The 14,457-nt window shown below is 36.9% G+C and overlaps 1 protein-coding gene across 4 annotated transcripts in view; it reads left to right on the forward strand.

The window, feature by feature from the left end:
- Positions 1-14,457, forward strand: part of XPO1 (exportin 1) — a 46,047-nt gene that overhangs the window by 15,393 nt on the left and 16,197 nt on the right. For all 4 annotated transcript variants that reach the window (XM_035001469.1, XM_035001472.1, XM_035001470.1 and 1 more), the window contains 3 exons: positions 12,726-12,787; positions 12,973-13,017; positions 14,263-14,444. In XM_035001469.1, the coding sequence (XP_034857360.1) occupies positions 12,726-12,787; positions 12,973-13,017; positions 14,263-14,444 (289 nt within the window). The remainder of the gene's footprint in view (positions 1-12,725; positions 12,788-12,972; positions 13,018-14,262; positions 14,445-14,457) is intronic.

A 14,457-nucleotide genomic window follows, 5' to 3' on the forward strand; every position in this document is an offset into this window, starting at 1 on the left:
ATTAAGTACCTGAAGTTACTCTACTGCTCACATAATAGTTGCCATTTTTAGTGAGGTCATTATTTGTAGGAAAAAGTGTGATACAACTTCTAGAATCTTTCACACGCCTGATAGAAGAGCATGTAAGGGGCTCCTGGGTGGCTCAGTCGGTTAAGTGTCTGACTTGATTTTAGCTCAGGTCATGATGTTGGGGTCATGGGATAGAGCAGCATTGGGCTCCACACTGAGTGTGGAGTCTGCTTGTCCCTCTCCCTCTTCTCCCCACCAACTGCATGAATGCCTTGCTTTCCCCTTCTCTCTCAAATAAAATCTTTCTTAAAAAGAACATATAAAATATATCCCAGAGAATGTTTGTGAACTCTAGATTTAGATAGACAAGCTGCATTTAGTGATTTGTTTTTAAGGTAAAACATTAGAAAATAAATTCAGTACTATATTAATTTATAATTATTTTAAATGTTATCAGTCCTGAGAAGGCTTCTCCAATCTTAAGATTTTTGTATCTCACAAAAAACGCTAACATTTCTGAATGTTACTTTTCCTTCATCTTTAAGTAACTTTTTAAGTTTTTTTTTTTTTTTTAAGATTTTATTTATTGAGAGAGAGAGAATGAGAGAGAGCACATGAGAGGGGTTAGGGTCAGAGGGAGAAGCAGACTCCCTGCCGAGCAGGGAGCCCGATGTGGGAGTCGATCCAGGGACTCCAGGACCATGACCTGAGCCGAAGGCAGTCGCTTAACCAACTGAGCCACCCAGGCTCCTCATCTTTAAGTAACTTAAGTATTGGGAATAAAGTTGTATAACCCACATAATAGTATATATTTTTGTCTATAACTCTTTTTCTTTTAAAACTGTCTCCACTTGTTGGGTATTTCTTGTCCAACTTAACATATATATTTATCTGGTACATATAATGTGTATCTACTTTGTACAAAGCAGTAGTAGGTATTAAGGCTATGCAAATATATTCCTATATCACAGTGTTACAGGTGGGAAGATACACATGGATGTAGAGAAAAAAATTAGGAAAATATAATGAGTGCTTCTCTTGCTAAAAGAGGGGAATGATGGTCAGGTTGGGCCCTTTAATTAAACAAGCTCCTTCACACAAATGGCAGTGCTGGGTGTATTTTAAATGAAGAATAGGTTTGACCACACAGACAGCAAGCCAAAATAAATTTTTTAATCTGCTTTCAGGTTTTTCTCCATAAGTATATGTTAATTTTCTTCCCTTTTTTAAGGGTAATAGGCATTTTCAGTTTAGCCCTTTTGTCTAAAGCACTTTGCCAGGAAAATTCCTGACAATACTAGACTTAGGTTAGATGTCCCTTAGTGTATCTTGTTCCAGTGGCTCACAAATGAATAAAATTTCAAAAAGAAAATACACAACAGATAATAATTAGCCAAGTAAAAGTGTTTCAAAAACATTAAATTAGAAGATTTTAATTTTTAAAAAGGGAGGTATGGTTTCATAATAGAACATTTTAACAGATTTAGACAAGTAATACAAAATTTACTAAATTCCTCTGGTTTTTATCATTTTGCTTTAGTCCAGAAAAAAATTTTCATTTGGTGTCTTTCTCCCCCCACCCCCAATCCCCCAAATATAAGCTTAATGATGTTAGGATCCAAGAATGTTAATTGCATTCTTTTTTTTTTTTTTAAGATTTTATTCATTTCTTCGTTTATTTGAGAAAGAGACCAAACATAAGTATGATGGGGGAAGGTGGGAAGGTGGGAAGGGCAGAGGGAAAGGGAGAAACAGGCTCCCGCTGAGCAGGGAGCCCAGTGCTGTGCTCAGTCCCAGGACCTGGGATCATGACCTGAACCAAAGGCAGACACACCCCTGTTGATTGCATTTTTTTTGATGATGGTGATGATGATGATGATGATATGTTAGCCACCATACAGTACATCATTAGTTTTTGATGCAGTGATCCACAATTCATTGTTTTGTTGATTGCTGCATTCTTATTCTTGGTATATAATTACTCAATTAGGGAATTACTGTTGTTAGTGTTTCCCAAGTTTACTTCATTCCTCTACTTTAAGGGCCTAATGAGTTCCCCAATATTTTTGCTTATACATAATATGTAAATTATTTACATATAATCTTTGAAGTTTGAAGTGAATATTTGCATGGTGAATTATTATAGGTCAGAGACTTAATTTTTCACTGAGGAAAAAATTTTTATTTTAACTAAAAAAAATTTTTTTTTTTTTTTAAGTATAGTTGACACACAGTGTTTTATTAGTTTCAGATATACAACATAATGCTTGGTCACCACAAGTGTAGCTACCATTTGTCACCATACAATACTATTATAATATCATTAGCTGTACTTTCTGGGCTGTACCTTTTATCCCTGTGATTTATTCATTCTGTACTAGAAGCCTGTACATTCCAGTCCCCTTCACCCCTTTTGCCCATCCCCCTAAACATCTCCCCTTTAGTAACCACTAGTTTTCTCTGTATTTATGGGTCTGTTTCTGCTTTGTTTTGTTTTTGTTTCTTAGATTCCACATACAAGTAAAATGATATGGTAGTCTTTTTCTGTCTGACTTTATTCACTTAGCATTATACCTTCAACACCACTTTTCTTTTTTGTGGTTGGGTACTATTCGGTGTGTGTGTCCCACATCTTCTTTATCCATTCATCCATCGATGGACACTTAGGTTGCTTCCATATCTTGGCTATTGTAAGTAATGCTGCAATAAATGTATAGGGGTGCATATACCTTTGTGAATTCGTGTTTTCATTTTATTTGGATAAAAGCCAGTGGTGAAATAACTGGATCATATCGTAGTTGTATTTGTAATTTTTTGAGGAACCTCCATACTGTTTTCCACAGTGGCTGCACCAGTTTGCATTCTCACCAGCAGTGCACTAGGGTTCCTTTTTCTCCATATCCTCACCAACACTCATTATTTCTTGTCTTTTTTATTCTAGCCATTCTGACAGATGTAAGATGATCTCTCATTGTGGTTTTGGTCTGCATTTCCCTGATGATTCATGATGTTGGGTATCTTTTCATGTGTCTCTGCCATCTGTATGTCTTCTTTAGAAAATGTCTATTCTAAAGTCCTGCCCATTTTTAACCAGATTTGGGAGGGGACTTGTTGAGTTGTATAAGTTTTTTGCACATTTTTTATATTAATCCCTTATTGGATATATCATTTGCAAATAATCTTTTCCCATTCAGTAGGTTGCCTTGTTTTGTTGATGTTTTCCTTTGCTATGCAAAAGCCTTTTGTTTTGGTGTAGTCCCAATAGTTTATTTTTGCTTTTGTTTCTTTTGCCTGAGGAGATATATCTGGAAAATATTGCTAATGCCAAGGTCTGAGTTTTCTTCTAGGAGTTTACAGATTCAAGTCTCATACTTAGGTTTTCAGTCTATTTTGAGTTTATTTTTGTGTGGTATAAGAAAGTGGTCCAACTTCATTCTTCTGCATGTAGCTGTCCAGTTTTCCCAGCACCATTTATTGAAGAGATTGTGTGTTTCCCCATTGTATATTCTTGCCTTTCTTGTCATAGATAAATTGACCAAATACGCATGGGTTTATTTCCGGGCTCTGTTTTGTTCCATTGATCTGTGTAGAAGGGGAAATTTTAATACGTGGAATAGAATAATTTCCAAATAAGGACTGGTTGCTAGTTACTGAAGTGATTAAAGGTATACCAGGACTGTCAGTGATGTTGATTCTGTCTTGGCAGCACATCCGTCTTCATTATCCAGGTAATCCCCCTCCCTTTTTGAAAATTTCTGTATTTGGATTATGATAAAGAAGGGGGAAGCCCCCTTTGACCGTCCCTGGAAAAAAATTTATCTGTATGAAGGTAGCATTTTGTTTTGTTTTTTAAACCAGATGATTTAATGTGTTAAGGTATATGGCTTATAGGTCATTGCATTTCATGAGATAAATGAGAACTTGCTGATACTGAAAAGAAGAATGGTGAATTTATGATTAGTCCACAGTGATAAAGTCATAATTGGACATTTTGGAAGTTTGGTTGCTTAAAGGTACTTGGGCAGTTAAAGTTTGAGTTACGCATGTCTCTGTTTTAATTCAGAAAGTTGGTAAACCAATCAATTGCCCATAAGGTTTTACTCAGTGCATGGTATGATCTTGCATAAGATACTTTACCTCTCTGAATCTTGACTGCCTTCCAACCTTATTGGGATATGAAAGAGGTAATGTGTATAAAGCCTTGTGCACTACTAAGTGCTAAGTATGAATAAACCCAACATGCGTGTTGCCAGTCTTTTTCCACAAAAATACCTTCATTTCACCAAATAACCGTGTATTAGTCTCAGATCACCTTGAAATATCTGCAGTAGCTTCCTAACTGGGGTTCCTAATACCTACTTTTATGTGTCTCTTATATTTACCACAAACGATTTCGCATGGTATTTTTTCTTTTTTTCAGACAAGGTGATTTAATGCAAGGAAATTGACAGGTTTGGTAAGGCCAAGAGAGGGCCATTCAGGTTTAACCTAGATGTTAGTAAACACAGGAGGCAGCTACTAACTTTGGGGCTGGGGGAACAAAAGGAAAGAGATGGTTGCCAGAGCCTAGAAGCTGTTTAAGTGTACAATTTGGATAAGTAAGCATATACCCATGAAACTATAATCGAGAACTTCACCTTTGTGATTGCCTTCTTTATTACCCTTCCTCCTCCCCAGTCTTGGCTGGATCATATGGTAGGCGTATGTTTAACTGCCAGACTACTTTGTAAAATGGTTGTGTCGTTTCACCTTCTCACTAGCAGTACAGTTGACCTGTGAAAAATGTGTGAGGGGTTGAACTGACCCCCTGGCAATCACAAATCCATGTAAAACTTTCGCCTCCCCCTAAATTTAATCATTAATAGCCTACTGATGACTGGAAGCTTCACCAATAATAGTCAATGAACATATATTTTTGTATGTTATATGTGTTTTATACTATATTCTTATTTTTACACTAAAGTAAGCTAGACAAGAGAAAATGTTCAGAAAATCATAAGGAAATAACATTTATAGTACTGTAGTACTATGTTTATAAAAAAAAGACCAAAACCCACAAATAAGCGGACCTGTGTTGTTCAAGGATCAGCTGTAATTATTGAATCTTTAATAAAGTAAAGGTTGTTTTGTGATGAAATATACGTAATGATACTTACCATTTTAAGTATATGGTTGAGTGTCAAATAAGTCCATTCACAATATTGTACAACCATTATCACTATCTCCAAGATTTTTTCATCATCCCAAATTGAAATTGTACCTATTAAACATTAACTCTCCCATTATACTGAGTCCCCAGTCTCTGTTAACCACTGTTACACACTTTCTGTCTCTGTGAATTTGCCTATTCTAAGTAACTCATGTAGGTGCAATCTTTTTTTTTTTTTAAGATTTTGTTTATTTGAGAGAGCATGAGTGGGGAGAAGCAGACTCCCACTGAGCCACCCAGGCACCCCATGCAGGTGCATTCTTAGCAGTATTTGTTTTTTGTCTGGTTAATAACACTTAGCTTATGTTTCCAAGGTTCATCCATATTGCATTCTTCAACAGTATCTGAATTTCGTTTTTGTAAATGGCTGGATATTCCATTGTATACCACATTTTGTTGACTGATTTATCTGTAGGTGGATAATGATGCTATAAACTTAATAATTCCTATGTATTTTTTATACTTTTATACCTTATGTGTATATTTTTTATACTTGTGTTGTATCTGAGGCCATAACCCTTTCAAGAGTAATCGATGGGGGCGACTGGGTGGCTCAGTCAGTTAAGCATCTGCCTTCTCAGGTCATGATCCCAGGGTCCTAGGATCAAGCTCTGTGTCAGGCTCCCTGCTCAGCGGGGAGTCTGCTTTTCCCTATGTCCCTCCTCCCTGCTTGTGCACGCGTGCTCTCTTTCTCTCTCTCTTAAATAAAATCTTTAAAAAATGAATGATCTTACAGCTCATTTCTCTTAAAATTACTAAACACGTAGATAATAAATTACAGTGCAGTTCTAGCTTATTTTGTTGTGAGCCCTAGGTTAAGAATTCGTGCTTTTGAATTAAATTAAGCTGTTTGTCTCTCATTTTGCTGTTCTCTCTCAAGTATTTCATTGAGTAAGTAGGAACCATACTCTAGAGTCATATGGACCAGAAGGTGTAAAGAGGATAGATAGGTATATTTTAGTGTCTGTCTTTCTGTTTGATCAGTGTTGTGTTGGTGGTTTAAATGGACGGATACTTGTAATAAACATTTGGCAGGGGAACAGAACCTTACTTAAAATGGCTTTGATGGAGGAATGTATCAGATTCGCATTATGAGATGTTAGAGAGTAAACAAGTATTTAAAGTTGAATTGGAGGGACCCCTGGATGGCTCAGTCAGTAGAGCATATGACACTTGATCTGAGGGTTGTGAGTTTGAGGCCCATGTTGTGGGTAGAGTTTACTATAAAAAAATAACAAATAGGGACACCTGGCTGGCTCAGTTGGAAGAGCAAGTGACTCTTGATCTCGGTTTGTGGGTTGGAGCCCCATATTGGGTGTAGAGATTACTAAAAAATAAATAAACTTTCAAAAAAAGTTGAATTGGATACTTGTAAGTATTGCACAATACTGGGAACTGGGGTGAACTTTGTAGTTTTACTTTCATAATAGTGTGTTAAGACTATTCATTTTCTCTAATACATGAAAATCAGCCACTGTGAAAGGAAATCAGGATGTGTAACTTTAATTCAACGTATTTTGTAATTTCTTTAGGAATGCAGTTATTTTTTAGTAGGTAGAATCACGTATTGAAGTTACTTCATGGCAATCTATCACGGACTATATAGGATGGTAAGGTACAACTTTATGATTTAAATTTTGAAAAGTAGGGCTTTTGGGGCACCTGGGTGACTCAGGTGGTTAAGTGTCCAACTCTTGATTTCAGCTCCAGTGATGATCTCAGGGTCATGGGATTGAGCCCCATGTGCGGTGTTGGGCTCCGTGCTCAGCATGGAGTCTGTTTGTCCCTGTCCCTCTGCTCTTCCTCCCGTTCTCTCTCTCAAATAAATTAATAAAATTTTATTTAATTCAGTCTTACTATTTAAAATTTTTTTGATTAATTTATTTTTTAAGATTTTATTTATTTGCCAGAGAAAGAGGGGGAGAGCACAAGCAGAGGGACCGGCAGGCAGAGAGTGAGTGAGAAGCAGGCTCCCCACGGAGCAGGGAGCCTGATGTGGGGCTCAATCCCAGGACCCTGGGATCATGACCTGAGCTGAAGGCAGACGCTTAACCGACTGAGCCATCCAGGTGCCCCTAATAAAATGTTTTTTAAAAAATGTAGGGCTTTTGCTTTCATGGGAATATGGCACCATCAGTAAGTTGTAGTCAGTATAAGTTGTCATATTTTAATGTGTTTTAGTGAGGGTTGCCTGGTGGCTCAGTTGGTTAAGAGTCTTGATCTCAGGGCGCCTGGGTGGCTCAGTTGGTTAAGCGACTGCCTTCGGCTCAGGTCATGATCCTGGAGTCCCTGGATCGAGTCCCGCATCAGGCTCCCTACTCGGCGAGGAGCCTGCTTCTCCCTCTAACCCTCCCCCCTCTCATGTACTCTCGCTCTCTCAAATAAATAAATAAATCTTTAAAAAAAAAAAAAAAAAAAAGTCTTGATCTCAAAGTGGTGAGTTCAAGCCCCGCATTGGGTTCCATGCTCGGCATAGAGCCTACTTAAAAAGGGAGGGGGGAGTACCATTTGTAAAGGGTTTCAGTGAATCCTCTATGAAAGTCAGGTTTGGTAATGCATTTCTTTTACCCTTGTCATTAAGAACCACCTTTTTTTTTAAAGATTTTATTTTATTTATTTGACAGAGAGAGAGATAGTGACAAAGGGAACACAAGCAGGGGGTAGTGAGAGAGGGAGAAGCAGGCTTCCCGCCGAGCAGGGAGCCCAGTGTGGGGCTTGATCCCAGGGCCCTGGGATCATGACCTGAGCCGAAAGCAGACGCTTAACGACTGAGCCACCCAGGTGCCCCAAGGACCACTTTTTTAAAAATGTTCCTAGGGGATAAGATTATTAATATTGCCATCTGTAACTTGCAAGATGATGTGTAACTTCCTTTTTTTTTTTTTTTAAGATTTTATTTATTTATTTGAGAGAAGAGAATGAGATAGAGCATGAGAGAGGGGAGGGTCAGAGGGAGAAGCAGACTCCCCGCTGAGCAGGGAGCCCGATGCGGGACTCGATCCCGGGACTCCAGGATCATGACCTGAGCCGAAGGCAATCGCTTAACCAACTGAGCCACCCAGGCGCCCCGATGATGTGTAACTTCTAAGACAGGATAGGGTTTTATTTATTTATTTGGGGGCTTATTTTAAACTCACCTTTTCAGCTAGCTGTAGTTGATACTATCCACTTCTTAAGTGTATGGTGGGACTATTTGACATTGTTCTTTTTAAGTGGGACTGTCAAAGGTCAAAGATACTTTTCTTGAGCTTGAGAAAATAGTTGGACTATAAAAGGTAAATGCATAAACTCTGTGATTTGGAAAATTTACGTGTCATAATCTGCCTTCCCCTGACTAGACTTTTTTTTTTTTAATACTAGTATATCTTGTTTTAATGAAATTGTATGTGGCTGGGGGTTTTATTGGGATTTTTTTGTTTTTTGTTTTGTTATTTATTTATTTTATTTATTTATTTGAGAGCGTGCCCGGGCGCGTGCACACGAGCTGGGGCAGATGGAGAGGAGGGACAAGCCTACTCCCTGCTGAGCGGGGAGCCCTAGTCAGGGCTCCATCCCATGGCCTCATGACCTGAGCTGAAATCAAGAGACACTCAACCGACTGAGCCACCCATGTGCCCCATGCTGGTCTCTTTTTTAAATAGCACCTTTCAGTAATTTGAAGTTTAATTTAAACTTTTGCGATGAGTTTTTGTTCAAATTGAGAAGAATAGGATGAGGGGCTATAGATAAAAGATAATTGGGGTGCCTGAGTGGCTCACTTGGAATGGATTTGGGAAAGAAGTTAACAGTACTTAATGAAATAACCTTTGTACCTAGCAGTAGGAGATTCTAGACAGACACTTTTATGTGCAGCAGTACTTGATCAGAAAAGTGTTGTTCCTTGGGGTGCATGGGCAGCTCAGTTGGTTAGGCATCTGCCTTCAGTTCAGGTCATGATCCCAGAATCCTGGGATCAGCCCCGCATCAGACCTCCCTGCTGAGCAGGGAGCCTGCTTCTCCCTTTCCCTGCCACTCGCCCTGTTTGTACTTTCTGTCAAATAAAGAAAAGGTGTTGTTCCAGTGTTCTGAAGGGATTGAAGTATGATCATTGTAGAGTGACATTAAATTAAGATTGTATTGTCTGTGGAAAACTTCCTTTTTTTTTTAATTATTATTTCAGTTTTTTTCTTGTTTTCATCTTTTACCCTTTGCTCCATCTACAGGTGAACTTCAGAAGCCTCTGAAAAAGAGGGAGAAGATACTTAATTGATTTAATTGGTAACAGAAGAGTTGAAGGATCTGTTTGATCCTATTTTCCTATTCTCTGAGGCTGAAAAAAGCCTCCAGATATATATATTCCAACTAGAAGCAGCAATAGTAGTTTTAGACATTGTCCTCATTCCTTAATTACAAATTAAGAAGAAAACTATTAAATCTCTCATTGTATGGTATTGTCATTCATTTAATCTGAGAAGGCAGTATTTTTTGTTTCTGTTTTTAGGCTCTGTGTTTCCTGTGTTAAGAGGTTTCAGAGGGATGCCTGTTACTCTTTGTATTTGTTTCTCGAACTGCTGTTTCCTCAGTTTTTTAAAGAGGCCTTAGTGATAGTAATTTATGTGTAAAGAATGGAAGGGCTAGCCATAGAATTATGTTTTGGTTAAATCTTCTGGATATTGAGGACATGAGGGATTATTTTGTGGGTTGCCCTAAATAATTGGTATAATTTAGCTTGTTTTTAAAAATTGATGCATAGTTGTCATTAATTTTAGGTGTACAGAAGCACTCTTAAAAATAAATTTGATTCTCCTAATTGTTTCCCCTTTTTTACTGCCTTAAACTAGACCTGATTTTGTGTCCAGAGGCTCTTTTATTATTTTGAAATAATTTTATAGACTGTAAAAATGTTCCCTGAAAGATATAGAATGTACCTAACATCTTTTACCTTATTCTCTAATATTAACAACTTAAACAACCATAATAAAATTATCAAAACCATAAAATGAACATTGGTTAGTACTGTTAACTATGGGCATTATTAATTCAGATTTCAAAAGTTTTCTAATATCCTTTTCTGTTTTACAGTTTAGTTAGTTGTGTCTTTTTAGTCTCCTAATCTATGACAGTTCTTAATCCCTGCTTAATAGGTCTTTGATACTTTTGATGAGTTCTGGTCAGTTATTTTGTAGAGTGTATTTCAGTTTAGGTTTGTCTGCTTTCTCATGATAAGGTTGAGGTTCGATGGGTTTTGGCAAGATACCACAGTGATGTGGTGTCTTCAGTCCACCAAGACATAGGGCACATAATGTCAGTACATTTAAGTATTTTTTATTAACATAGATTTTTTTTCCCTCAGATGTCTTGGGAAGGTAATTTGAGACTACACTGGTGTCTAATTTCTTCTGAAAGTTTTCCCATTGTTTTTAGTGTTCATTGGTGGATCTTGTCTGCAATATTTAGTATTGTGGACTTTGCCTAGTAGAACTAACTTTTCAAAATGTAAATGACCTAGTTTACATTAGGTGGTATGTAACAAACAGTCAGTTAAATTTTTGGCACCTAGCAGTTTTTAGTGTCGCTTTAAGTGTGAATATTGTTACCACTTGACATTACATTTTCAGTTGAATAACCCTCATTATGTGACTTTATTGTGCTAATAAAGTTTTTCCACACTAAGGAAATAATTTTAATAATTAGTGTTTTTAAGTGTTTAGTTATTTGGAATATGAAAGGAAATGGGCATGCAAATGAATGGGAATAAATTTAATACTTCAGCTCATGAAGATTATTAAGGTAGTTTTACAGTCAAATCTGTATTTTATTGCCTTCATGTTGGCTATATTTTCTGCTTATTATTATGGGTAAATCCCTTCCCCATGAAAGCTTGAGTCCAGAGTTCCAGATTGGTTAGATAAGGCTTGGAGGACATAGTTCCAGGAAGTCTTAACTATATTTCCAGAGGTCTGAAAGAAGATCTTCGTAGATCATTTGGTAGCAAAGCTAAATTAAAGAAATATGAGAGTAGTCTTTATATAGAAGGGAATAATAATTTGTTTATTTAGGGATCCTACTTCTCAAACCCATTGGGTATGTTAATGTAGGTGTACCATATAACTTTAAAACTTAAGGGGACCAGGGTGCCTGGGTGGCTCTGTTGGTTAAGCATCCAGTTCTTACTGTAAAAGATTCACTCAGTTATGAGAGCGAGAAAGAGCACCCGTGCACTCACACATGAGTGGAGGGGGACAGGGAGAGGGATAGAGAATCTTAAGCAGACTTCTGCTCTGAGCCTGGAGCCTGACTCGGGGCATGGAGCTTGCTTAAGATTCTCTTTTCTTCAGGATGCCTGGGCAGATCAGTTGGTTAAGCGTCTGCCTTCGGCTCAGGTCATGATCCCAGGGTCCCCACATTGCTCCTTGCTCTGTGGGGAGCCTGCTTCTCCCTCTGCCTGCCACTCCCTCTGCTTGTGCTCAGTCTCCCTCTGACAAACAAATAAAATCTTTTTTTTTTAAGATTTTATTTATTTGACAGAGAGAGTACAAGCAGGGGGAGAGGCAGGACCCGGGATCATGGTCTGAGCCAAAGGCAGACGCTTAACCGACTGAGCCACCCAGGTGCCCCAAATAAAATCTTTAAAAAAAAAAAAAAAAAAAAAAGATTGTCTCTTTTCCTCTCCTTATGGTGCGTGCCTGAGGCCCCCCAATCCCCACATTAAATAAGTTAAGAATAGGTTGTACTATTAAGATACCTTTAAGTAAATAACATTAGAAACCAAACTTTCGGGGTGCCTGGGTGGCTCAGTCGTTAAGCGTCTGCCTTCGGCTCAGGTCATGATCCCAGGGTCCTGGGATCGAGCCCCACATCGGGCTCCCTGCTCAGCGGGAAGCCTGCTTCTCCCTCTCCCACTCCCCCTGCTTGTGTTCCTTCTCTGGCTGTGTCTCTCTCTGTCAAATAAATAAATCTTAAAAAAAAAAAGAAAAGAAAAGAAACCAAACTTTCTCCTTAACTGTTATTCTATATTGTAGTGGGGGGCAAGTTAAAATCCTGTTTCCAGGATTAATTTAATGTTATAATTAAATTGGAAAAGGATAATATCTGATCTTGATTTAGAGATATTTTACATAAACTTCTTATTTATAATGCTTATTACAAAATTCCATCTTCAGGGGTTTTGTAGTTTTAACCCATAAAAATAAGTTTATATGTGTATTTAGTTAAATGAACAACATAGTCCCTTGTATTTTTTATTTAAAAAATTAGATGTTGGTGTACTTAATTAGTATAGCATTAGAAAATATCTTAGAAGATAATTTGTAATTGTTAAGTCTGTATTTTGTAAAGTTAACAAAAATTAAAGTTTAAAGGAGTAGTACACAAAAATGATTGGCATCGTTCAAAAAATGCCAGTGTTGCCGCCGATGGGATTGGGGTTTATTACCAGACTTTACTTTCACCTTCACCTCCCCCGTTTTTTTTCTTACTGAAGATTTATTGGCATGCTCTGAAAGTGTTGAATAATTTTTTTTAATAGGAATTAAAAAATACGTTGTTGGCCTCATTATCAAGACGTCATCTGACCCAACTTGTGTTGAGGTAAGACCATTTAAAGTGTGAGAATGTAAAATCATTTAAATACTGAATCTTCAACTTAAATCTACTTACATCACAGACATAATCATTTATAGTAGATCTGTAATAATTCTCAGATGGATTTCTTTGCTTATATTCTTAAACCTGTTTTAGACTTTGTTTTAATCTAAACTTTTTTCTTTTCTTAGAAGGAAAAGGTGTATATTGGGAAATTAAATATGATTCTTGTTCAGGTAAGCTTTTACTTGATTAGTTCTTTTCCTTAAAAGAATCAAATGCTTCAATTAGGCTGATTACTAGAATAAAATATTCAGACCTACTTTATCAAATAACTAGACTAACATCTTACAGTAATAATTTTTACAATAACTATAATAGTTAAGCTACTATTTAACATTTGAAATTGTAAATTTTCTATGGCTCCAATATGGATCAGACATGTTACAATTTTCTCAGTTGCCTGTTGACTGCATATTTCCTTTCCATGTCATCTACATTTTAATTCATAAATCATTCCTTTGAATTCAGCATTCCTTACATTTATCTCTATACTTAGTCTGTTTTTCAAACTTGCTAAATAATTTAGTCTCAGCTTCAAAATTTTTATATTTACATATTTTTAATGACAAAAATTGTCTTGGGAACATTAATTAGTATGTGAGAAAAATAGATTTTTCTATTTAATAAGTTATGAGAACATTTGGGTTTTCACTAAGTTACACTGGCTTTTATACTGAAGACATTTGTTGTTAGCCTATCTTTGGGATGAGGGAGGAATACAAAGAAATTAGTTACCTCTTATTAACAGGTACAATTAGGGAATAATCTGATTAGGAAAACCTAGTATACAAAATATATATTACAAATATATAATACATATAAATGTATACAAATATTATAGTACAGACTTGAAAGATGATTCCATCCCCAACTGTAATGCTGTGTCTCTTCCAAATTTATATGAACAAATGCTACTATATTTCAGGGCTCAGATTCCACCCAAAGAAAATGCCTCTCCCTGCCTATCACCTTTTTATTGCTTAGAGTTTTATCTTTGAGTTTACTTAGGATAATTTAAACATCTGTATCTGGCTATTGTTGATACGCATGCACATTAGAACAGCCTAGACCAAGGCTCAGTTGGTGGATCATGCAACTTGATCTCCAGGGTGAGAGCTCAAGACCCACATTAGGTGTGGAGATTACTTAAAATCTCTAATAAAAAAACAGAAGAAAGAACCAGACTAGATCTATCAGCTGGGATAACTGAGAGGAGTCCTGGGCATTTGAGGCCAAATACTTCATCTGTGTTATACTTCGCCTAATTTATTCTATAGAGGATGGCACATTTACTCTCTTAATCAAGGGGGAGAAAATGAAAAGTGGGTATATTTGCTTCTGCTTTTAGTGTCACACAACTTCTTTGAAGTTTGTTTTGCCATTGAGAAGTGAAATTAACATTTCTTATCTTATTTTAGATACTAAAACAAGAATGGCCAAAACACTGGCCAACTTTTATCAGTGACATTGTTGGAGCAAGTAGGACCAGTGAAAGTCTCTGTCAGAATAATATGGTGATTCTTAAACTCTTGAGTGAAGAAGTATTTGATTTCTCTAGTGGACAGATAACTCAAGTGAAAGCTAAGCATTTAAAAGACAGGCAAGTAATTATA

Source organism: Mirounga leonina, unplaced genomic scaffold (assembly GCF_011800145.1).
Source record: "Mirounga leonina isolate KUSES-001 unplaced genomic scaffold, KU_Mleo_1.0 Mir_125, whole genome shotgun sequence".
In the NCBI taxonomy this organism is placed as follows: domain Eukaryota; kingdom Metazoa; phylum Chordata; class Mammalia; order Carnivora; family Phocidae; genus Mirounga; species Mirounga leonina.